This window comes from Eptesicus fuscus, chromosome 23 (assembly GCF_027574615.1).
Source record: "Eptesicus fuscus isolate TK198812 chromosome 23, DD_ASM_mEF_20220401, whole genome shotgun sequence".
NCBI classification, from domain to species: domain Eukaryota; kingdom Metazoa; phylum Chordata; class Mammalia; order Chiroptera; family Vespertilionidae; genus Eptesicus; species Eptesicus fuscus.
This window is the reverse complement of record NC_072495.1, coordinates 15105756-15129662: the sequence shown is the minus strand read 5'-3', so window position 1 is coordinate 15129662 and position 23907 is coordinate 15105756. Positions and strand designations below refer to the sequence as shown.

The 23907-nt window shown below is 57.4% G+C and overlaps 1 protein-coding gene across 5 annotated transcripts in view; it reads right to left on the bottom strand.

Annotated features, from left to right (window-relative positions):
* The window catches only part of ST3GAL4 (ST3 beta-galactoside alpha-2,3-sialyltransferase 4), a 42111-nt gene that overhangs the window by 867 nt on the left and 17337 nt on the right, over positions 1-23907 (bottom strand). For 2 of the 5 annotated variants that reach the window (XM_054712738.1, XM_054712734.1), the window contains exons 2-10: positions 8402-8477; positions 8032-8140; positions 7551-7631; positions 7202-7299; positions 5784-5844; positions 5159-5254; positions 4867-5056; positions 4072-4215; positions 92-235 (exon numbers count right to left, since the gene is read on the bottom strand). In XM_054712738.1, coding sequence (XP_054568713.1) covers positions 92-235; positions 4072-4215; positions 4867-5056; positions 5159-5254; positions 5784-5844; positions 7202-7299; positions 7551-7631; positions 8032-8140; positions 8402-8417 — 939 coding nt within the window. In that variant the 5' untranslated portion in view covers positions 8418-8477. The remainder of the gene's footprint in view (positions 1-91; positions 236-4071; positions 4216-4866; positions 5057-5158; positions 5255-5783; positions 5845-7201; positions 7300-7550; positions 7632-8031; positions 8141-8401; positions 8478-23907) is intronic. The other 3 variants (XM_054712735.1, XM_054712736.1, XM_054712737.1) reach the window with 3 other exon arrangements.

The following is a 23907-nucleotide window of genomic DNA, read 5'->3' as shown; positions in this document are numbered from 1 at the left end:
CGGGAGCCACCTCTGGGCCCCTGGCACCTGTCACTCACCCAGGGTCCCCGGCTGCTCTGCCCCTCCCAGCTTGCAGGCGGGGGCCACTTACCGCCATGGACTTGAGCGTAATCTGCTCGTAGTAGTGAATGGTCTGCTTCCTGTTGTGGGCGTCCGGGTAGCCAAAGCCGGCGATGTGCACCACGTCGCAGAGGTGGAGGGCCAGGGTGATGGCCAGCAGGCCTGTGGTGGGCTTCTGGGGAGCACGGGGGAGGGGGGAGGGTATTAGAGGGGCACGCTCCTTTGGGCACCTTTAGGGCGGCCTCTGCAACAGAACTGTGCCACCAGCACAGCTGGCACGTGAGCGAGTGAACAGGGCTCATGGAGCCGAGGGACTGAATTGTTCATTTCTTTATATATATATATATATAATATAGGCTAATCTCTTTTTTTTTCCAATATATTTTTATTGATTTCAGAGAGGAAGGGAGAGGGAGAGAGAGATAGAAACGTCCATGATGAGAGAGAGTCATTGATTGGCTGCCTCCTGCACACCCCACCCTGGAGACCGAGCCCACAACTCGGGCATGTGCCCTGACTGGAATCGAACCCGGGACCCTTCAGTCCGCAGGCCAACGCTCTATCCACTGAGCCAAACCGGCCAGGGCTGAATTCTTCATTTCATTTAACTGAAACCGAAATGGCCATAGGTGGCTCATAGCTACCATACTGCATAGCACAGATGGGGAAACTGAGGCTTACAAGTCCTGAAGGAGTGGAAAGGAAGGTTCTGCTCTGAGCCTCGGAGGGCCTCACCTCTTTCGGGAGACCTGGGGTCCCATGTTCACGGGCCGGGCGCCCTTATGAGGAGGGCTCACCCCCTCTGTGAAATGGGGATGCAAGACTTTCCCGTCCACCGTAGGGGCTGCTCTAACGACCTCCCGTTCTCCATCCCCAATTCTTCCACAGAGAGGGACAGCCTGTGTGCCAACCTCACCAATCTCCCTCCCCAGCTCTGCCTCCAGACCACTTCAGCTGGCCAGGCCTCGTGCCGCGGGGGTTCCCAGCGTCTTTCTGGGCTCCGCTGTCATTTCATCTGCCACTTCCTGCCTGGGCCTTCCGTTCCCCCTGGCGCTTTCACCACCATTGTTATCTCCTCCCGGTCAGAACTTGGCCGAACCACATCCCCATAAGCCTTCTGGCCAGCTCTGCCTGGACGGGGCTCCTGAAACGCACCCAGCTCCCTCCCCGCTGTACCCCCTATATTAGTCACACATGTGCCTGCCCCCCCAGTTGTCCAAGCTGGGAACCTAGAACTGTCACAGATCTCTGCACTTCCCCTGTGAAGTGCATGGTGTCGCAGGAGAATTGGAAGACCCCTCCCAGGGACCCTCGCCCGTGGGTGTGTGTGTGGAAACTATGGCTACGATGAGATCTATGGCGTTATGGTTTACGGCTTTAGATGGCCCAGTTGACCGTTAGAGCGATAACCCTGGTGGGCTTGACCGAATTTCATGAGCTTGTACATCCGGGTCTAGAGCTGAGCAGGGGAGGGAGTCAGAGATGGGAAGCACAAGAAGAATTATCATGCTGGGGGTGGTCTGAAGATGGAGGGGGGGCGCATGGCAAGGAATACGGGCAGCCTCCAAGAGCTGAGGGTGCTCCCCGCTGCCCTGGGTGAGAGCCAGCAGGAGAATGGGACGCTGGTCCTGCAACTACAGGAACTGAATTCTTCCCACGCGAATGAGCTTGGGCCTGGCTGGTGTGGCTCAGTGGTTTCGCATCGACCTATGAACCAGGAGATCGGGGTTTGATTCCTGGTCAAGGCTAGGTGCTCAGGTTGTGGACTCCATCCCCAGTGTGGGTGTACAGGAGGCAGCTGATCAGTGATTCTCTCTCATCATCCATGTTTCTATCCCTCTCTCCCTCTCCCTTCCTCTCTGAAATCAATAAAAATATACTTAAAAAAAAAAAAAAGAGCTTGGACGTGAACCCCCCCTCCCTCACCCTCCAGCCTCCAGACAGGAACTCAGTCCAGCTGCCAACTTGATTCCAGGCTTGTACAGATATTCCCCGCTCCCCAAAAGTCCGTGTTATCCCGCGTCCCTTTTACAAAAGACCCGCCACCGTCCCCGGGGTCGCTAACCAAGAGACATCCGAAGCGGATGCTCGCTTTCATGAAAAACGGACAACGGCAAGCCCAGCCTTCAGCATTTGTTTTGCAGCGAGTGGCCCCGCCAAGCTCCTTTCCCCAGAACCACACCCAGCGTCCAGCTGCCAGAGCTTTTGAACCGCCTCTGAACATCTGGGCTCCGTCTACACTCCGTGCATCGGGAGCACGCTGTGGCCTCAGGCATCAGCGCGGCCTAAGAGAGCTCGTCAGGGTGTTAAGCTTCCCGTAAAACTGGGCCTCGTTAAGTATTCTGATTTTCATGAGAGAAATAAAGACATAGACATCAATGGTAACTCGCTACTCTCCGATGTCGGGGTGGAGGGAACCTGCATACCTACCCGAGGCAGAGGACCCAGCCACCCTGAGCTGGACTTCTGACCTCCGGATACGTGGTGCTATTTTAAGCCGCTAAACGGTGGTCGTTTGTTAGGCAGTGACAGGAAACGAACACCCATCGAGACCTTCCCTTCCGTGTCTCTTCCTACACCCGACAGGAGCTGGTTTGGGTCCTTCCTTTCTCTTGCCTGCACTGCCGCCTCGTGCCCCCTAAGGGGCATAAAACCTCTCCGCTCTACTTGCAATAGAACCCAGTGCCAGGGCGTGTTTGTGACTGTCAAACAGCCTACCTCTCCCCAGTTCCCTGCCTGACGGGCCCTCAAGGGCCAACCCAGCATCACCTCCTCCGGGGGGCCTGCCCCTTCTCCGAGGTCCCGCAGCACTTGGAACAACTCGGCTAGGGCAGTGGTCGGCAAACTGCGGCTCGTGAGCCACGTGCGGCTCTTTGGCACCTTGAGTGTGGCTCTTCCACAAAATACCACGGCCTGGGCGAGTCTACGTTGGAGAAGTGGCGTTAGAAGAAGTTTAAGTTTAAAAAATTTGGCTCTCGAAAGAAATTTCAATCGTTGTCCTGTTGATATTTGGCTCTGTTGACTAATGAGTTTGCCGACCACTGGGCTAGGGCATTGGATCCTCCTGTTGCTACCTATGTGTACTCTGCTGGCCCGAGTGTCCTCAGTCAAGGAGGATGTCTTACGCCCCACATCCGGACTTGGGGCCCGGCACTTTTGAAGCTGAATCACGGTAGCTACTCAGTCAAGAATCAAGCCATTCATTCAAAAGGTGGCAAATACTTATGGAGCATCCACCGTGTACCCAACTCCATGCTGGGCCTGCGACAAGATGATCTCTTTAAATCCTGCAGTGGCCTTCGAAGGTCGGTACTGATTTTACCCCCACCGTACAGATAAGAAAACAGGGGCTCCGAGGGGTTGCCTTGCCCGAGGCCACCCAGTAAGTGGCACAGCGAGTCCCGTCTGTGTCTGCCGGTTACCTCTGTCCCCGTGCCCACGCAGCCTCTCGGGGGCTCAGAAGACACGTGCGTCAGACTCGGGGAGCTACAAGCTAAAAAGCCGAAGACCGCTAAGGACCCCGAGAGCTACAACCGGCCCTTGCAAACCAGCCCTCGCAAAACTGCATCATGCCTGCAAAGCTTGACTAGGACATGCAAGGCGAACTGTGAGCTCCAATCCTGAACTCACTCAGACCTAAGTGTGAGGTCACAGATAAGACGATGTAACGGCACGGGCTTGACCTGCTCTAAAGAGAAGATAACGGCCGTCCCAGCAACGCACCAGTCTACAGATTTTGGCCAGTGCCTGCCAAAACCACCCTCCAACTCCAGCCCCCGGGCCTATAAATACCCTCCCACACCTCTCCACCTTGGAGACGCCCCACGGTTCTCACGCTTGCGCGCCCCCCTGGCTGCAGCGAGCTAACAAAAACCCGACTACCGGTGGGCGCCCCAAGGCTGGGTGCTATTCCGATGGGAGTCGTGATCTCTGTTAATACGCTCCCCTCTCCCTCCCAGCCGTGTCCCCAACCCCTCCCCGCCCCCCCGGGGTGCCCAGTCGCATCCTCACCTGCTTAATCTTGTGTGGCTGCTGCATGGGCAGGCTCAGCAGTTTTTCGGCTGCGATCTCCATGAAGAAGGGGTTGAGAATCCGAATCTGTTTGGGGTTCACGTCCCAGATGAGGGGAGGCTGTTTCCAGAAGCCCTTCCGCACCTAGGGGGCGGGGGGCGGGATGAGGTCGGAAGGAAGAGATGGGGGCGGGCGAAGGCCTGTTTGCAAGTCCAGCCCGGTGGCCCTCAGCCAGGGGGTGGGGTCCACGTGATGGAGAGACCCCCAGGGTGAGGAGAAGGAGGTGACGGCCTGAACCCCAGACAGGAAGGGAGACCAGCAGAGCAGGGAGAGAGGGGGACGCCCCCCAGCGGAGGCCAGGGGACACTGTGTGTCGAGTACGAGGTCCAGCCGTTCCCGCTTCCAAGGATCTCCCCAAGGTGGATGGGTTCGAGTTTGGGGTTGTGTAAACACTTGGCAAAAAATGCTAGGCTGGACAGCTGGGTGTGTGACTGGGTGGCAAAGGGACACAGTGGAGTTTCTGGAAGTTTCTCCTGGAAGGGCCAGATCTCGATGGTCCTAACCTGCCCCCTGCCTGGAGATGACTCCTGACCCGCGCCTGCAGCCTCGAGCCCGGGGTGTCCTTGGCTGCCACCTGGCTCCAATGGGCACGTGGGCCCTGGCTGCCCAGAGGGCCGTCAGAAGCTGCGGAGACCGCGTTCCCGCCTCCCTCCCCAGCTCCAGGACCGCAGAGCAGACGCCGCAACCACGGGAGGGCCCGGCTCAGTGTCCCCACCCCGGGGCCTCCCCACCTACCCGCTTCTTGTCACTCAGGATGGTCTCAATCCAGTGGAAGTCCATGGCCTTGAACGCTACCAGGACGAGGAGCGTGTCGGGGTTGTTCTCCACCTTGGGGTTGAAGTGGGCGGATTCGGGGTAGAAGAGACGCATGGTGGTCTTGGAGCCCACGTCGCCCTCGTAGCCAGCCACGGGGGCGTTGTTTAACCTGGGGGGGGGGGGTGGGAGGAGGACGCCATCACCCAGGGCCCCGCGCGCGGCCTGTCCACAGCCGCCCCCAAACACAAGAAGGCGGAGAGGACGTACGGACCTGATGACCACGTCGTACTTGTTGATGACCTCTCCCAGCGAGCTGTTGCGCAGCCGGTGCCCGTTGCCCACCACCACGCAGCGGCAGCACTGGAGGCTGCCATGGGAAGAGGGGGCTCAGACACAGAAGCAGGCGCCGTTCCCGCCCTGGGTCGGCCCGGCCTGGCCCGGAACCCTTCCCCAGGCCCCCTCGGCCCCGGGCCCCGTGGACCAGCCATCTGCACGGCGCCCTGCCTGTGGCCCTGCTGACTCTGAGCCCCGGGTTCTGTCACCAGAGAAGAAACTGAGCAGAGGATGGAAAAGGGAGGAGGAGAGACGCGAAGACGACTGAGGAGTACCAACGAGAAACCCCATTCCAGAGGCCCCCGCGCCTGCTGCCCAAGGCCTGCCTGTTGCCATGGCAACAGCCTCGGCCTGCTCCAGGTGCCCAGGTTCGGTTGCTGTGGGGACCGAGGTACTGCCTCCCTGGAGACGGGCAGGCTAGGAAGACGGGTCAAATTGGCCACCGGGGACCAGAGGCAGGAAGGCTCAATGGGAGGTGCTGGGCCTGGCTGTTTCATATTGGGGGGGCGGGGGTGAAGGGGAAGAGAGGCACTCAGACCCGAGTAAGAGGGCAGTCCCCTTACCTCTGGAGGCTCTCCGGAATGGAGTAGCTGGTGATGGCTAGGACCCGGAGAAGCAGGTCTTCTGCAAAAGGAACCGATGGAAGGGGCTGAGGACAGGAGCCCGCCTCACGAAGGCTGCGTTCTCCCCGCTTCACCCCTCAGAGCTTCACCTGCCTGCTCTGCCCCCGACCCTGGGACTGTGGGTGGCGAACACTAAGAAGAGTGTGGCCACCCGGCCAGTGTGGCTCAGTGGTTGAGCGTTGACCTATGAACCAGGAGGTCACGGGTTCGATTTCCAGTCAGGGCACATGCCCGGGTTGCAGGCTCCATCCCCAGTGGGGGGCGTGCAGGAGGCAGGCAATCAATGATTCTCTCTCATCACTGATGTTTCTCTCTCTCTCTCTTCCTCTCCCTTCCTCTCTAAAATCAATAAAAAATATATATATGTATGTGTATGTATCATCATAATAAAAGGCCAGAGGCCTCACGACCAAAACGACCAAATGACCGGTCACCATGAAGTGCATGGAGCACCTCTCGGTCCCTCCCCCGCGGCCCACAGGCTCTGATCGCAGCAAGGCTAGCGGCCAGCAGGCGGGCAGGGTGGCTGGTGGGTGGGCAGGGCTGCGAGCGTGGTGAGGTGCACACGGGAGGGCGGAGCTGCAAGATTTCGCATGCTGGGCCTCCAGCCTATGTGTGTGTGTGTGTGTGTGTGTGTGTGTGTACACACACACACACGCACTAGAGGCCCAGTGCACGAAATTTGTGCATGGGAGGGGGGGTGTCCCTCAGCCCAGCCTGCACGCTCTCCAATCTGGGATCCCTCTCACAATCCAGGACTGCTGGCTCCCAACCACTTGCCTGCCTGCCTTCCTGATTACCCCTAAACGCTTTTGCCTGCCAGCCTGATCACCCCCTAACAACTCCCCTGCCAGCCTGATTGACACCTAACTGCTCCCCTGCTGGCCCGATTGCCCCTAACTGCCCTCCCTGCTGGCCTGGTCACCCCTAACTATCCTCCCCTGCCAGCCTGGTCGCCCCTAACTTCCCTCCCCTGCAGGGCTAGTCCCCCACAACTGCCCTCCCCTGCAGGCCTGGGTCCCCCCCGCAACTGTCCTCTCCTGCAGGTCTGGTTGCCCCCAACTGCCCTCCTCTGCCAGCCCAGTCACCCCTAACTGCCCTCCCTTGCAGGCCTGGTCCCTCCCAACTGCCCTCTCTGCTGGCCTGATCACCCACAACTGCCCTCCCCTGCCGGCCATCTTGTGGCAGCCATTTTGTGTCCACATGGGGGTGGCCATCTTGTGTGTTGGAGTGACGGTCAATTTGCATGTTACTCTTTTATTAGATAGGAGATATATACATATATATTTTTTTTTTCTTTTAAAGAAGAGTGTGGTCGAGGCAAGCCCACTGTTTCCACAAAACCAGGCAGAACTTACCACTCCCCTTGGTCCCGTAGGGCAGCTCGTAGGCAGAGGGTGTCTTCACCCAGAAATAATCCTTTAGCCGCAGGAAGATGGGCTGATCCCGAGAGTAGCTGCACAAAGATGAGCACAGGGCGGGAATGCGGAAAGGATTAATATTGACGCCAGAATCGGGGTCAGGCCCCTGGCTGAAAGTCTACATGCATGTCCAAGGGCGGCTGTCTGTCCTTCACGGATGTCACATAACCCGTGTCCACCAACACAGTCCCTCTGTCCGGCTAGCAGTGAGGACTCCCCACTCGGAGACACTCAATTCCACCACACCCCAGGCCCTGCCCCACCCACCGCAGCCTCAAGTACTCACTTGCCAAAGAGCTTAGAGACCTTCCTCTCTGCCTCACCCTGCAGGCACGGCTCCTCCTTCTCAGGGATTGGAAAATAAAAACTGGGGATGGAAAGGAGAAGAGGCAGGCGCTCCGGTCAGACCAGGGGCCCAGCCTCCACCATCTCCCACGGCCCACGGTCCCAGGCCCTGGACAGCGGCTGACAGGGTGGGACCATCTCGGCCCACGTTCCACTTTGAAAACAAACCATTGAGGATGCAGCTCTTCCTTGTCCTGACACCCTGGCCAAGGGCCTGGGGGAGTCACCCCAGACCCGACCCCCCCCCCAACCCACCCCCTAAGAATGCCACCCTCCCGGGAGAATTTCATGCTGGGTTAAAAGGAGAGGTCACACTCAGGCTCTGAGCCCTCCTGCCCACTCTGTCCCCTCCCTAGGAGACGCTCCGTCCCGAGTCCCGCTCCTGAGATGAACCGGCGGAAGGCCAGGGAAGTTGGACTCACAGCTCAATGTACCTGTCTTCCCGGGAGATGGAGTAGAGCACCATGATGACCAGGACCAGCGCCAGCATCGCCAGGAGCTTCCAGCCTGCGGGGCACAGGCACAGAGGGGCTGGAGGCAGAAACAGGCAGGTACCGTCCCAGTCCACCCTCTCACCTGCAACCCCCAACACAAGCCGCCCCGAGCCTGGCCCTTGCTTTCCAGCCCGGGGCTTGGACCTGAGCGTTTCCAATGTCCTTCAAGAAGAAGAGGGGGTGGGGGGCCCTAGCTCCCTGTCTGTCCCTCCCAACCCTCGGGGCTCCAGGATGCTACCCAAGGCTGCTTCTGGGGGGGCCGGCGTTTCAGGGTGGGGAGCTCCGGGACAACACTCACGGGACTTGCTGATCATGTTTCTCAGCGGGAAGCAGGGTTCTTGGGGAGAGCTGACATCCCGGCTGCCTCGAGCCACCTAGGAAGTAGGAGTCACAGGTGTCTGGTCAGCGCCACTCACACCTGCCAGGTGTTGGAGAGGACACGCCCACGGCCGGCCTCCTTCCGCCCCTGCCGCTGGCACAGAGCTGCTTCGGGGCGGCCACCCATGGGGGGCCCTGCTCGCCCCGGACACCCCCAGCCCCTGGAAGACAGCATCAGGGGTTCCAGAGGTCCTGTGGGACAGGAAGGGAAACCAAGTCCAACTCTCAAGGATTAGGGTCCATGCCAAACTGCCTGGGGTTCCCCTCGCTGTCCTCTTCCTCATTTGGATCTTGGGAGGGCCAGCTCCGGGCGGCAAATGGGCACCTCCACCCACTTTTTTACAGGAAATTAACAGCTAACCGAACAAAGGGTGTGACTCAAAATTTATGTAACTGAACTTGATCTGTTCACCACCTCCCAAGGCCTCCTCTTGGTTCTGGCCACTGGCTGCCTCCCCATCACCAGTCTCCCATGACTCCCACCAAGCAGCCTGCCCAGGCCAGACAATGGGGTGAGGGCGCCGCTACGAGCCGGCCCACGAGGCCTCTCCAGCCCTTCTGGACTCTGACTAAATGCAGACAAGTGCCCGAGCCCTCACCCCGCAGGCGCATGGGAAACAGAGAAGACGGGGTGTTTGAATGTGGAGTTTGGGGAGCAGAGGGTCTGTTGGGTCAGAGGAGGTGGGAGACCCTCTCAGGTAAGGGCAAAGGCCAGGCTGTGGAAGGGGGAGCTGCCACCGGCACGTTAACAGAGAGGTTCCTAAATCCCAAAACTCGGCCGGGGCCACGCTTCGGGGTCACGGGGGGAAACCTCCTGCAGCTTCCACAGCCACACAAAGAGGCAGGCGTGGCACGCTGCCAAGCGCTGAGTTCTTTCTTGTTTTAAATATATGTGTGTGTGTGCATATATATATGTATATATATATATGCACACACACACATATACACACACACTAGAGGCCCAGTGCACGAAATTCGTGCAAGAGTAGGCCTTCCTTCCCCTGTCTGCCTGCACCGGCTTCCCTCTGGCACCTGGGAACCGGGCTTCCCTCGCAGCCCCAGCTTCATTGGGAAAGGTCTAATTAGCATATTACGCTTTTATTACTACAGATATCTTTTTTAATTTATTGATTTGAGAGAGACATCGATTTGTGGTTCCACTTATTTATGCATTCATTGGTTGATTCTTACACGGGCTTGAGGATCAAAAGCGCAACCCTGGCATATCCGGACGACGCTCTGACCAACCGAGCACGCAGCCGGGGCCGGCGCGGGTTCCTTCTATCCATGCCGGGTTCCCCAGCAACCCGGATCCCAGGAACCACCCGGCCACTTCCTAACACCCAGACTCCAGGGCCCTTCCCTGCGCTGCCTCAGTAACGGGGAGGACGCGGGAAGGCTGTTCCACAGCAGCTGGTTTGGGTTTTTGCTTTTTTTTTTAATATATTATTATTGATCTCAGAGAGGGAGACAGAGATAGAAACATCCATGATGAGAGAGAATCATTGATCAGCACCCCACACGCCCGCAACGTGGGCATGTGCCCTGACCGGGAATCGAACCATGGCCTCCTGGTTCATAGGTCGACGCTCAGCCACTGAGCCACGCCGGCCGGGCCCACAGCAGCCGGTTTTGAGGGACCAGGAGTGAGGAGCACTGGTGCCTGCACTCTCCAGAATAAGCGAAAAATCTCCAACATTTCTCCTCGTCTGGACACGGCCTGAGTTTTCTTACAAATCACAAATCAACGATCCGAATTCTGTCCCATCTGCCCCGCCCTGCCCCGCGGGGGCATTCCCGGCTCCATTCAGAGGCCCTGAGCCCTGAACAATGAGCCTTGAGAGGGAGGAGAGAGCCGTGAGGCGACCAGAGTCAGGGGTCCCCAGTCGGGTCAGCCGCACCCATCTTCTAACCCCAGTGGGGGTGGCACGTGGCCCTGTCAAGTTCTAGGTCTGTATTCTGTCACCAGAAGACCCCAGTGAAAGGTGTGGTTCTAGTAACTTCCACGATTGCTTTCCCGAAAGTGCACGCCTCCCCTACCTACCCACAGCCACTGCCGCCATCCCCCACGTCACCCCTTTATTGCCTTCTGGCCGGTTAAGCGGTTCAGTGACTCACTTGTTTGCTGGCTGATTCGCCCACTGGAATGCAAGCTCGGTGAGGGTAGGACTCAGGTCTGCCTGTCCCCACCCAGCCAGCTGCCAGCTCGCTGCCTGGCACGGAGCCAGCCCTCGGACTGCAGTGAGTGAGAAGCCTGGTGGGCTCCTGTGGGGGAGTCGCGTCTCCCGCTCTGACCCCCCGTTTCTTTGGCTGGGAAGCTGGGAAGTTGGTCTTAGGTGTTTGCAGGTCAAAATACACCTGACCAGCAGCGGGGGCCTCCCCAGGAAACTGACTAGAAACTCATAACCTCAGGCCCCTCCAGACCCACAGAATCAGAATCGGCATTTGACTAAGATCCCGACGAGGCTGAGAAGCGCTGGCCCGGAAGGTGGCGAGAGCAGGTTCCTCAAACTTCGGCCTGCCCGTTCTGACTTAGTGGGTGTGGGTGGGCCCGATCCTAAGCGGCTCCCAGGGGGTGGGTGCCCTCTGCTAGGCTCAGACCAGGATCCTTCCAGCTCTAGCATCTCCCCATCCTCTCCCAGGCTTCCTTTCGTGACCAGGAGTCACCCCTTGCTATCTGTAGCTCACACCACTGATTGCACAAGGCAGCCGACCACCTGAGAAGTAAAAAAAAAAAAAAAAAAAAAATGCAGGTGTCCAAGCCCCGCTCCCCAAGATTCCCGCTTATTTTTTAAATATAAATAAAAAATCAATTTTTATTGATTTCAGAGAAGCAGGGAGAAGGAGAAAGAGATAGAAACATCAATGAAGAGAGAGAATCATTGATCGGCTGCCTCCTGCATGCCCACGCTGGGGATGGAACCCGCAACCCAGGCACGTGCCCTGACCGGGAATTAAACCGTGACCTCCTGGTTCATAGGTCAACGCTCGACCATTTGGGTCACGCCAGCTGGGCCCAAGATTCTCATTTCATTGGTTAGGGGCAGAGCCCAGGCATTGGTAACTTAAAAAGCCACAAACATGCAGCCACGATGGAAACACTACACACAGTGTGTCCGCAGTAACGGAAAGGCAAGTACTCAGCCGCCTGCAGGCCGCCCTGGATGGAGGAGACCTGGGCCAGCACGGTGACCAGCACCGACCGGTCCAGAGCAACAAGACCAGCAGCCCTGCTCTGAACAGGAAGTTCTGCACTCGTGTCTCTGTCCCCAGACTGTGCTGGTTGATGCTCAGCAGACTGGCTAGTCTTGGGGCTTCTCTAAGACACTCCAGGTGGGATTTCATGAGCCACCCCTCCCCTCGCTGGGCCAAGCCAAGAGGGTGGCTCAGCAGCCCTCCCCCCGCCCACCCCTGACCTTCCAGCAGGGAGGTCTTGGGCTGGCTGCTACCTCGGGACAACTGGTAGCCTTGTCCCAGCAGCTCCCCACATTACTGACGGAGCCCCTCGGTATGAAAGGACAGAAGAAGACTCCAAGTCGGTACCTGGGCAGGAGAGCAGGCGTCCGGTCCACTCATGTCCAAGGGGCAGCGGCCTCTGGCTGCCAGGGCGCCCAGCGCGCCCAGCCGCCAGCAGAACCGACTGGCCGGGAAGGCTGTGTGCTCTCTTGGTGTTCTGCCAGGAACCAGTGTCCCGGGCAGAAGTGAGGCTGCCGAGCACGGCCACCGAACTCGCAGAAGGGCAGGCCGGGGGGCGCACGGCTGGGGAACCGGGCCCCACGGATGCAGCGACCAGCGACACTCGCAGCTCACACACAGCGCGTACTCAGCAGGCACCCGCTGTACCCGGAGGAACAGGACTGTGCTCCCCTAAAGGGGAACAGCAGGATGCCAGGCCCTGCAGACCTTGGGGCCCATCCAGGGATTTGGCTTAATGTCCCTCAGAAGGCCGTGGGCAGGGGCGTAGGGGGAAGAAGTTCAGGCTCCGAGACCTAGATCAATGGCAGGAGCCGCCTGCCTGCGGGCAGTAGACTCACTCCCATGCCTGCTCCCTCCTAAGCCCTGTGCCTGGACACCCGGCCCCACTCACCTTCCCATCATTGCCCCCGATCACTGACCCCCCTCTTGCCCGGACCCTTCCAGCTCTCCCTCCTTCTCCACTGCCTCTGACTCAGAAAGGTCCTCAGGCCTCCCTCTTCCTAAAACAAACACCCCCCCGGGGCCTCGGTCTCCACCTCAAGCTGCCCCTGCATCTGTGTCCCGGTCTCCAATGGCCAAACGTCCTTGTCTGTGCTCCATCCTCACTTCCCACTCACCCCTCGCCCCTCCCCAGCCCTGCCTCCCACCCTCATTTTCACACTGAGGCCTCTGATACGGGCACCAGGGCCCCTCCCTGGCCTCCTGGTGAAGATTCTCACAGGTTCTCCACTACCTCCGCCTGTGCGGGTGCCACTTCTCCACGCGCTGGCAACCCCAGGCACCTGACCTTGAACCTCCGCTCCCCCCGTGTGTTTCCACGGGACCTGTTCGTACGTTTGCAGACCTTCAGCTACCATTCATGCCCCGGTGGTTCGAGCTCTTGCTTTTCAGCCCTTGAATCTCTCCCAGGCCCCATCCGAATACTTCTAACTTTCTATGGCACATCCTTCCTGGATGACCTTAACTTCCTCACACTGAGCATGCCTCTCCCCACCCTGCCCCCAGCCCTGCCCCCCCCCATTTTCAACTCAGTCTCCAACATCTCCCTCCCCTTCACGCCATCCCTACTAAACAGTTACTAAGTGTTATCGATTCTGCCCCGTTTCCCAATTCCAGCCAATGTTTGCTGAACTCCCACTGAATGCTTGGCATTGTGGGAGGCACGGGGGACAGAACGCTTTATAAGACTCTGTCCGGGGTCAAGGCCGCACTGCCTGGAGCTTCGGGAATATTCAGGGTGCAGCCCTCCTTCTCCTCCTCTCAAGCCAGAGGCTGAGTCTGGATCTCACCCCCAATCACATGCTTCCTAACTGGTCTCTTTTTTATTTTTACTAGAGGCCCAGTGCATGAAATTCATGCACTGGAGGGGTGTCCCTCAGCCCAGCCTACACCCTCTCCAATCTGGGACCCCTGGGGGAATGTCTAACTGCCTGAATGTCTGACATCGGGCCTAAACCGGCAGTCAGACATCCCTCTCACAATCCAGGACTGCTGGCTCCTAACCACTCGCCTGCCTGCCTGATTGCCCTAACCACTTCTGCCTGCCAGCCTGATCATCCCCTAACCACTCCCCTGCTGGCCCGATTGACACCTAACTGCTCCCCTGCCAGCATGATCGCCCCCAACTGCCCTCCCCTGCCGGCCCGGTCACCCCCAACTGCCCTCTCCTGTCAGCCATCTTGTGGTGGCCATCTTGTGACGATGTGGGGGCAGCCATATTGTGATGATATGGGGACGGCCATCTTGTGATGACGTGAGGGCGTCACACGAGGGCCACCTAGGCTTTTATTAGTATAGATTTTTATTTATTACAGAGAGGAAGGGAGAAGAAGAGAGAAATAGGAAGATCAATGATGAGAGAGAATCATTGATCGGGTGCCTCCTGCACACCCCCTATTCGGTATCGAGCCCGAAACCCGAGCACATACCCTTGACTGGAATCGAACCCAGGACCCTTCTGTCCACAGGCTGATGCTCTATCCACTGAGCCAAACCGGCTAAGGCCTCACTGATCTCTTTACCACAAGTCCTGCCTCCCTCAAGCCCCTTCTTTGGAACTGCGACCGTGGAGTCTTCCTAGGAAACAATTAGGGTGGAACCACCTTCCTGCTCCTATTGCTCCCTGTTCCTTAACTGAAAATCCGAATCTCCTCAGAGGCCATCGGGGCCCTTCCAAGTCAGGCCACAGCCCTGCAGATGCACCTGCCACCCCGCCCGAGGCCCCAGGGCCAGAGCCGCCTCTTCCGCCTCACCCCGGCAGCCTGATAGCCCCCCCTCCTTCTGAGCACTGGCTCAATGACACCTCGTCCTTGACGTCTTGTCTGACATGCCTTAGCAACTGATGTTTCTCTCCCCACAAAAGACTGTTTACATCCTGATTTTAGCCCTTCCAGGTACTATAACTTCCTATCGTGTAATCACTGTTGTTCCTGCCTGGCCCGCTCTCCCGACCACTGGACTCCAATGCTTGTTGTTTTCCAAGAGTCTGTCTATCAGAATCCCCGAGACAGAGGCGATGCCTCGTCACAGAAGATAACTTTATGGTATATTATATTATGCTTTTATCTTGCCACGGGACTGCGGCCTCTGTGGTCCGGGAGTTCCTTATGCCTGCAGAGCCCGTGATGGTGACTAGAATGTAGCGGACGTGCCATAAATGCTGGCCATACAAGTAATGAAGGGGGAGTACAAGTGGATCCCATCCCTTATGCTTAACGGAAGTGTATGGTGCACTTTCGAGGTGCGACCCCAGGGGGTCTCACCCTCCTCTCCATGACTTCGGGGGCCAGATATTCATTGTTGTAGGGGCCGTCCTATGCACCACAGGATGGGGCCCTGGACCCCTAGATGGCAGTAGGTCCCCCCCGACTTCCCCCCCGACCGCTATGCCAAAAAAATAAAAAATAAATGTCTCCAGAGATTACGGATGCTGAGAGCTGCCCTGCTAGACGCTCGGGGGCTTTCCAAGTATGATCTCAACCCTGTGAGCTAAACACTATTATTACCTCCCGTGTGCAGATAGGCAACTGAGGTGCCAAGGGCCGGCAACTTGCTCAGGGTCCCACAGCTGGTGGGGAGGGGGCTGGAACTCGGGCTTAGCGCCCAGCCCGGCCCGGACCCCCACCTCTGCTGCCTCCCACACCATCCCGGACGGAATCGCTCCCCAGACGCCCCAGTCCCTGGAGTGTGCGCCTGCTGCCCCCAGCCCGGGCTGCGCGGGAAGCTGGCCAGCACGCCCTCGGGCCCGCAGCTGTACTTGCAGGGCGACGCTTGCCCTCCATCTGGACACCAGACGTCCAGGAGGCCTGGGGGCGACGGCGCTCAACGCTCATGCAGTCGCGTCCCTGCACGGACGCGGGGCGGGCCGAGACCCTCCGCTGGGGGGCCAGGTCTCCGGGCCCCGACATGGTGCGGCCACCATCTGAACCGACAGCAGGACGGGGACGATGACACCTGCGCACACACGTTTCACCTCATCGTGTCACTTTGTGCGAGCCTCGAGGGTGTCAGCCAACCCACAGCGAGTCCTGTCGCTTAGTGTCCGGCGCCGATATCCCGCAGGGGACTCGCGCTGGGCTGTGAGCTTAACAGAATGAACACAGCGGCCGGGTCCGGCCGAGGAAGCTCCCCGGGGGTTCTCACCCACGTTAATCCACGGCTCACGGGTGCGACGGTCAGTTCTGGAGAACAGACCGGCCACCTCTGTCACTTCGCCTCTGCTCGAAACCCTCCATGCGCTCCACAGCACTTAAGAAAGCCCACAACCTTGCAGCTGACCTAGAAGGATGCCCATGACCTACTGGCCAGCACCCCCCCCCCCCGACTCACCCAGTCACCCTGGCCCCACCCTTTTCCTGACTGGGCGAGGCCTCTGCATTTGCCATGGGCTCAGCCCGCCAGGCTTCTCCCCTGGACACTCGGCTCTTACTCACCTCCACCTCCCAGCACGTCCCCAATAGTTCAGACCCCCCATCACCAGGGTCTGGAGCAGTGCCTGGCACACAGGAGGCTCTCAGGACAGATCTGCCGGATTAACCGGTGGATCTATCGGAGCGAGAGGGGAAGAGGCTGTCGCAGGTCCAGCCCTGGCTGGTCACAGCCCGCAGCCTGCATCCGCTCCCCTCCACTGGCCAGCACGACGTGGACACAGGGTGCCCGGGAGGGTGCGGGCCTTGCTGGGCCCCAGGCTCATTCCAGGCGGCAGAGGGCAGGGGAACTGACCAACTGCCCCGAGGCCCACAGTGAGCAGATGGGGCGTCTCTCCGGCCACCCACGTTCGGAGGAAAGGGGAGGACAGGCTTCCCACCGCAGCGCCCCAAGGCTCTCTGTTCCCCACCCTCGGGGGCCACAGGCTCCTCCCCCGAACGGCCCAGCACGGCAGCCTCCCGCATGGAAACACGGCGTCACCCACTCTGTCAGCTGCCAGTCACAAGATACCGCAGGGAGGGAGCCACTCGAACATCATCATACTTTTCTCGTGTCTGCTCTGCTCGGGAGGGGCAGACGCTTCGAATTCCATTCTCTGGGTGAGCAAGCCGAGCGGCGTGGCAGGGCGGAGATGCAAAGGGTCCGGGCCGTGCCCAGGGTAAATAAAGGACAAACCAGTGTGGCCGGGACCGGCCCCGGGGCGGCTAGGCAGGGGCTCCTGGCTCTTCCTCCCCTCGGACCTCCCATCAGCAGCCGACACATTTGGCCCCAAGGACTGAAAGATCGGGGCGCTCCTGGGGTGGGGGGCTTGAACCCAGCTGCCCAGCAGTGGGGCCAGTCCCCTCCCTCCTCTGGCCTGTCCTGAGAGTGGCGCACAGTCCCACTCTCAGGACAGGCCAGAGGAGGGAGGGGACACAGCTCAAGGGACACGCCGCCTGCAGGTCCCGGGCGGTGGTCCCGGCCACGTGAGACTGTGGAGATCTAAGCGAAAAAATATCCCCTGGATCTCCGAGTTAGCACCACGAGAGTCACCGGTCACCTGTACATGGTTTACACGGCTCACACACTGGAATGGTATCTGGCTAGATGGGCTTAAAGTATTAAAATGAGCTTCACCTCATGGTTACTTTTTACAAATATGACTAAATTAGCTTTTTTTTTTTTTTTTTTGCTTTTTTTTAAATTCTCACCTGCAGATACTTTTTTTCTTCTTCTTTTTTTCTTTTGTTTTTAATATATTTTATTGATTTTTTACAGAGAGGAAGGGAGAGAGAGATAGAGAGTTAGAAACATCAGATGAGAGAGAAACATCGATCAGCTGCCTCCTGCACACCTCCTACTGGGATGTGCCCGCAACCAAGGTACATGCCCTTGACCGGAATCGAACCTGGGACCCTTGAGTCCGCAGGCCGACGCTCTATCCACTGAGCCAAACCGGTTTCGGCACTTTTTTTTTTTTTATTAAGGTATTATATGTGTACATATCTTACCATTGCTGCAGATACTTTTTCCATTGATTTTTAGAGAGAGTGGAAGGGAGAGGGAGAGACAGCGAGAAACATCAACGTGAGAGAGACACATCGATTGGTGGCCTCCCCCCTACCCCCGGCCAGGGCCAGGAGCCTGCAACCGAGGTACGTGCCCTTGACTGGAATCAAACCCGGGACCCTTCAGTCCCCAGGCCGGCGCTCTATCCACTGAGCCAAACCGGCCAGGGCTGAATTAGCATGTTTTACAATGTAAAAGGACACATGTGGCTTGCATGTGTGGTTCCCACTCCATTTCTATCGGGCGGCGCTGGGCAAGGGAGGATCCGGGGTCCCGCGGGAGCACCCGAGCGCTTACTAAGCTCCGCACGCTTCCCGGGCTCCGCGTCAGAAGGGCTGCCGGGGGCTGACGTGCCCGAGGAAAGGCCGTGGTCCCGAGGGCTCCCCATGTCAGTCCCCTCTCTTCCCTCCATCCCGCTCCCCAGCAGGGGCTCTGGGTGTGGAGGCACAGCTCAAGGGACACGGCCGCCTGGCCCAGCCCCAACCTCTTCCTGACCCTGGCGTCTTGCCCAGTGCTGGCCCTTGACTCTGCCTGGCACGCCACACCTGCCCAGGCCCACACAGACGCCAGGTCTGGGCTGGCCAGCTGGTCACGTAGAAATTCCTCTCCGGAGCCTTCTCTCCTCCGCTGGCCAGGAGCTGTGCCAGGGGACGGGCCACTTGGGCCTGAACCCGGTCTCTGCCACCTGCCAGGTGTGTGGCCGTGGGGCAGCTACTTGGCATCCCGAAGCCTCCACCTCCCAGCCTGTGACACGGGCGTAAAGGGTCCCCACCGCGGTCTGGCTGTGGGGGTAACGAGGCAGAGTAGGCAAGGCCCACAGGAAGTGCTGGGCGAATGGTAACTGTTAGCAGCGCTCCCTTTCAGGGCTAAGTGAGATCCACAAGCTGCAACCGGGAAGCATAAGGGGTGAATTACAACATCTTTACAAACCCTTGGCCCGGCTGACGTGGCTCAGTGGTTGAGCACCGACCTATGAACCAGGAGGTCACAGTTGGATTCCCGGTCAGGGCACATGCCCAGGTTGCAGGCTCGATCCCCAGTGGGGGACGTGCAGGAGGCAGCCACTCAATGATTCTCTCTCGTCATTGATGTTTCTATCTCTCTCTCCCTCTCCTTTCCTCTCAGAAATCAATAAAAATGTATTTTTTTAAAAAAAAACAACAGCGCCCTGATTTTCCGTCAGCCTGTCCTGTGACCCACAGCGCAGGGACTGAGAAACGTACCCTACGCACTGAACCGAGACGATCCGGAGAACCCGAGGCCCAGCCAGCACCTCCTACACACCTTCCCTTCCTAAAGGGGAGCATTTTAGCCTGCACGCCCCCATGCACACACTGACCCCATTTGAGAATGGAGGCAGGCCCAGGCGGGGGTCAGCGCCAAGTTTCACATGTCAGGGCAGGAGCTGACGGCAGTGTAAATGTCGGGGGGTCTGGAATCACTGTTGTGACCCAAGCCCAGACCTCCCTCCCCAGCCTCCCTTGGTCCTGGCCACTCTCCCTCCCATGCTGCCTCCCGGCACAGGGTCCCAGACCCCCATCCAGGAGCCTCCCTGCCCCCCTGGTCTGTCCCCCACGTCACCCTCATTTCCCTCGTAGCAGTTACACCACACTGCCTCCCATCCCGAGAAAAGCGGGGACCTCCTGTGGCCCCCAGGGTCTCCAGCACCAAACTTCATGCCAAACACATGGCAGGTCATCAACAAATACTTAAATGAATAAACGAATGAGCAAATGAGCAGAATAAACGTGAACAGACGTCTCATCAAGTTCAAACATCCGAGACCCTTCGTGGCAAAGGCCTGGACATGCAAGGGGCCAGGGGCCGGAAGAGCCGCCAAGAGCCAGGGCAGCTGTCGCAGTTCGTCTTAAGGATTTCAACGACTGGTGGCACAATTCCTGTTCTGGTTTAAAACACACACACACACACACACACACACACACACACACACACACACACACAAAGAGTAAGTTCTTGAAACCCCTGTGGACGAAAAAGGAGCCACATCCTAAACCTGACAAGCTCAGGGGAGGCCTGCACGGCGGCCCTACAAACTCAAGAGGCCGAGAGTGACCACATAGGATGGTCTGAACATAAAAATTCCCAACTCAAGGCAAGTCCTGGCGGATCGCCATACCTAGGGCAGTCTCTTCCTTGACGAAGGTGCATCTTTACCTTCAAGGAGCGCGTCTGTAGCCCTTTTGCATCTAAGATAACATACCTTTGGAATATGCCAGGGCAATTTCCTTTTCCCAGAACTTCAGGGCACCAACTGGCCCCGGAGCAGAGACCACAAAACCCCTCCTTGTTATTGCTAGAGACCATAAAACCCCTCCTTGTTATTGCTAGAGACCATAAAACCCCTCCTTGTTATTGCTAGAGACCACAAAACCCCTCCTTGTTATTGCTACGGTGTTCATTGTTAACTGTCTTAACTCTCCTATAACCACCGCTGTAAAAGAAGTGCTCAGTTTACTTTTTACCCAGTCCCAGAGATGTCCCCGCTTGGCTCTGCTCTCTCCCGCCTCCCTCATTTATCACCAACGGATTTCATAGAACCCCCTTCTGCCCTTCCTTTGAGTGTAATGTATAAAAAAAAGGTGAGCCGAAACCGGTTTGGCTCAGTGGATAGAGCATCGGCCTTCGGACTCAAGGGTCCCAGGTTCGATTCCGGTCAAGGGCATGTACCTTGGTTGCGGGCACATCCCCAGTGGAGGGTGTGCAGGAGGCAGCTGGTCGATGTTTCTCTCTCATCAATGTTTCTAACTCTCTATCCCTCTCTCTTCCTCTCTGTAAAAAAAAAAAAAAAAAAAAAAAAAAAGGTGAAAAACTGCCATTCTCCGCAGCATTTTCTGGAGATTTTACATCCAGGCCGTTGTTACCCGTTTGGCTCCAACGAACTCATAAAAATTCTTTACAGGCGCAAAGGTTCCTTCCATCGACATTTACTTGGTGTCGTGCAGCAAGATTCCAGAGACACCCACCCAGGACCACCCGGCAGACCCAGACCCTGCGAGGTACCAGCAGCGGCCCACCGTGCCCCACCCGCTCCTCGCTTTGCTTCGGGTGAGCTTGGGTGAATTTTTCTTAGCATCTCGAATCTCCCTCTTTTAAGGTAAGAGGCCCAACTTTATTGAAGCTGTTAAAAAAAAAAAAAAAATCCTCGAGGTGGAGTTCATGGTGAAGGGTTGAGAGAATCCAGGCTAAAGGTAAGAGTTGAAAAACTCAGGACAGGAGGAAAATGAGTGGCTGGTTTTTAACGTTGGGATTCAATTGGAACTGCTTGCTGAGAGTCTGAACAAAATCTTTTTGCGGAGTAAGTAAGAGCCTGAACTCATTCGGCTCCGAAGATAAGGGGCACCTCCTCCCTCCAACTCGAATCTTGGGTATTATTAGGTGACGAAGAATCTCGGTAGGGGTGTCAGAGGATATTCCTCAAGATGTGCAGGAGCCCCAGAGGGGATTCCAACTCAACTGTAGTTAAATGATTGACTCCTCTGGGGACGTGCCTAGAAAGGTTGGCTACCTGGCGCTCCGAGTCCTCTCGGCTCTATTAGACAGCTGGGGAGAGAAACCGAGGCGTGTAAAAGGGTTGGATGAGCCCTAGCCGGTTTGGCTCAGTGGACAAAGCGTCGGCCCGAGGATTAAAGGGTCCTGGGTTCGATTCTGGTCAAAGGCTCATATCTCAGTTGCAGGCTCAATCCCTGTATGGGAGGCAACCAATCGATGTGTCTCTCTCACATCGATGTTTCTCTCCCTCTTTCTCTCCCTCTCCACTCTCTCTAAAAAAACCAATGGAAACGTATCCTCCAGGGGATGAGGATTAACAACAACAAAAACAAAAGAAAAAAGGGTTTGATATGACTCTGGAGAGGACAGCCCCTTGGAGCTCAATCCAAAAGCCCAGCCCCCATTAATACTCCTGCAGAGATACAATCAATGTATCAAGGAAAGCTTGACTGGACCCCTTACTGCACCAGAGCAGAGGCCACAAAACCCCTCACTGTTGGTGTTACCTGCTAACTATCCTGTACCCACCAATATAAAAGAAGTATGTGTCTCTTGCCTTACTCTTCTTTTTTTAAAAAAAATATATTTTTATTGATTTCAGAGAGAAAGGGAGAGGGAGAGAGAGATAGAAACATCAATGACGAGAGAGAATCATTGATTGGCTGCCTCCTGCACACCCCCCACTGGGGATCGAGCCTGCAACTGGGGCATGTGCCCTTGACCGGAATCGAACCCGGGACCCTTCATTCCACAGGCCAACGCTCTATCCACTGCGCTAAACCAATGAGGGCCTGCCTTACTCTATATCCCACCCCAGAGACTTCCCTGCTTTGGTTTCTCCTGCCTCCCTGATCTACCACCAATGGGTTTCATGTAATTCCCTTACGCCTCCTCCTTTGATAGCAATAAATAAAATAAGGTGAAGGTGCAAATGTTTCTTATGTTGACAACCTTCAACCCCAATTAAAGCAGAACCCCAGGCCCGGTCTCCCCACCCCAACCCCACAGCCTCGCTGCATGGCCCCAGCTGTGCAGTGTCAGTTCCAGGTCCTATCCTATATAATAAAGAGGTGATATGCAAATTGACCATCACTCCAACACACAAGATGGCCACCCCCATGTGGACACAAGATGGCCAGCAGGGGAGGGCAGTTGTGGGCGATCAGGTCAGCAGGGGAGGGCAGTTGGGAGGGACCAGGCCTGCAGGGGAGGGCAGTTGCGGGGGACCAGGCCTGCAGGAGAGGGCAGTTGGAAGGGACCAGGCCTGCAGGGAAGGGCAGTTGTGGGGGACCCAGGCCAGCAGGGGAGGGCAGTTGTGGGCGATCAGGTCAGCAGGGGAGGGAGGGACCAGGCCTGCAGGAGAGGGCAGTTGGAGGCGACCAGGCTGGCAGGGGAGGGCAGTTATGGGCAATCGGGCCGGCAGGGGAGCAGTTAGGCGTCGATCAGGCTGGCAGGGGAGTGGTTAGGGGGTGATCAGGCTGGCAGGCAGAAGCAGTTAGGGGCAATCAGGCAGGCAAGCAGGCAAGTGGTTGGGAGCCAGCAGTCCTGGATTATGAGAGGGATGTCTGACTGCCGGGGGGTCCCAGATTGGAGAGGGTGCAGGCTGGGCTGAGGGACACCCCCACACAAACCTGCCGTGCATGAATTTCATGCACCGGGCCTCTAGTAAAGAATGAACCTTTTTTTTTTTTTTTTCAAGTAAATATTGCTGAAGAACCTCTTATAATTGTAGTAAGAACAACAAGGGCAAGTCCAGCCATGACACTGGCTAACCGGCACCCACTTCCCCGCTCCTGGCAGCTGGATCCAATGCAAACACTACACGGGACGCACACGGCTGCCCAGGGAGAGAGGGGGTCACTGCCAGGCAGACTGTGCTCTGCACTAAGGCGGACCCCAAGGACTGGCCAGACTCAGGGTGCATGCTGTCGTGGGGAGAGGGAGGAGGCCACCCTGGAGAAGTTACTTCCTCTCTTTCCCAGGGCAGCATCTCCTAGAGATGGTGCCCAGGCCCCTGACCAGACCCCTCTCCTGGGCAGTTTCCCGTCAGCAGAAGAGATGATGTCAAAGCTGGTCGGCCACAGGCAGGGACCGTGGTGCGGTGGGTAAGAGGTCTGGCCTTGGAAGTCTGACACCAGGCATAGGCTCAACAAATACGTGGGCTAGTCAGTACTCCTTCCAATCCATAAAGGACCAAGGAAGCAAAGAAAATAAAGGACAGGAAAAGGTCATTCACAGATTAAACTCAAACACCAAAGGAATATGAAAAGACATGGGGGAGCGGAGGGTGGGGGGGGAGGTGCAGGAATTAAGAAGCACAGACCGAGCCCTAACTGGTTTGGCTCAGTGGATAGAGCGTCGGCCTGCGGACTGAAGGATCCCAGGTTTGTTTGTTTGTTTGTTTGTTTTAATATATTTTATTGATTTTTTACAGAGAGGAAGAGAGAGGGATAGAGAGTTAGAAACATCAATGAGAGAGAAACATCGATCAGCTGCCTCTTGCACACCCCCTACTGGGGATGTGCCCGCAACCAAGGTACATGCCCTTGACCAGAATCGAACCTGGGACCCTTGAGTCCGAAGGCCGACGCTCTATCCACTGAGCCAAACCGGTTTCGGCCCAGGTTTGATTCCGGTCAAGGGCATGTATCTTGGTTGTGGGCACATCCCCAGTAGGGGGTGTGCAGGAGGCAGCTGATCGATGTTTCTAACTCTCTATCCCTCTCCCTTCCTCTCTGTAAAAAA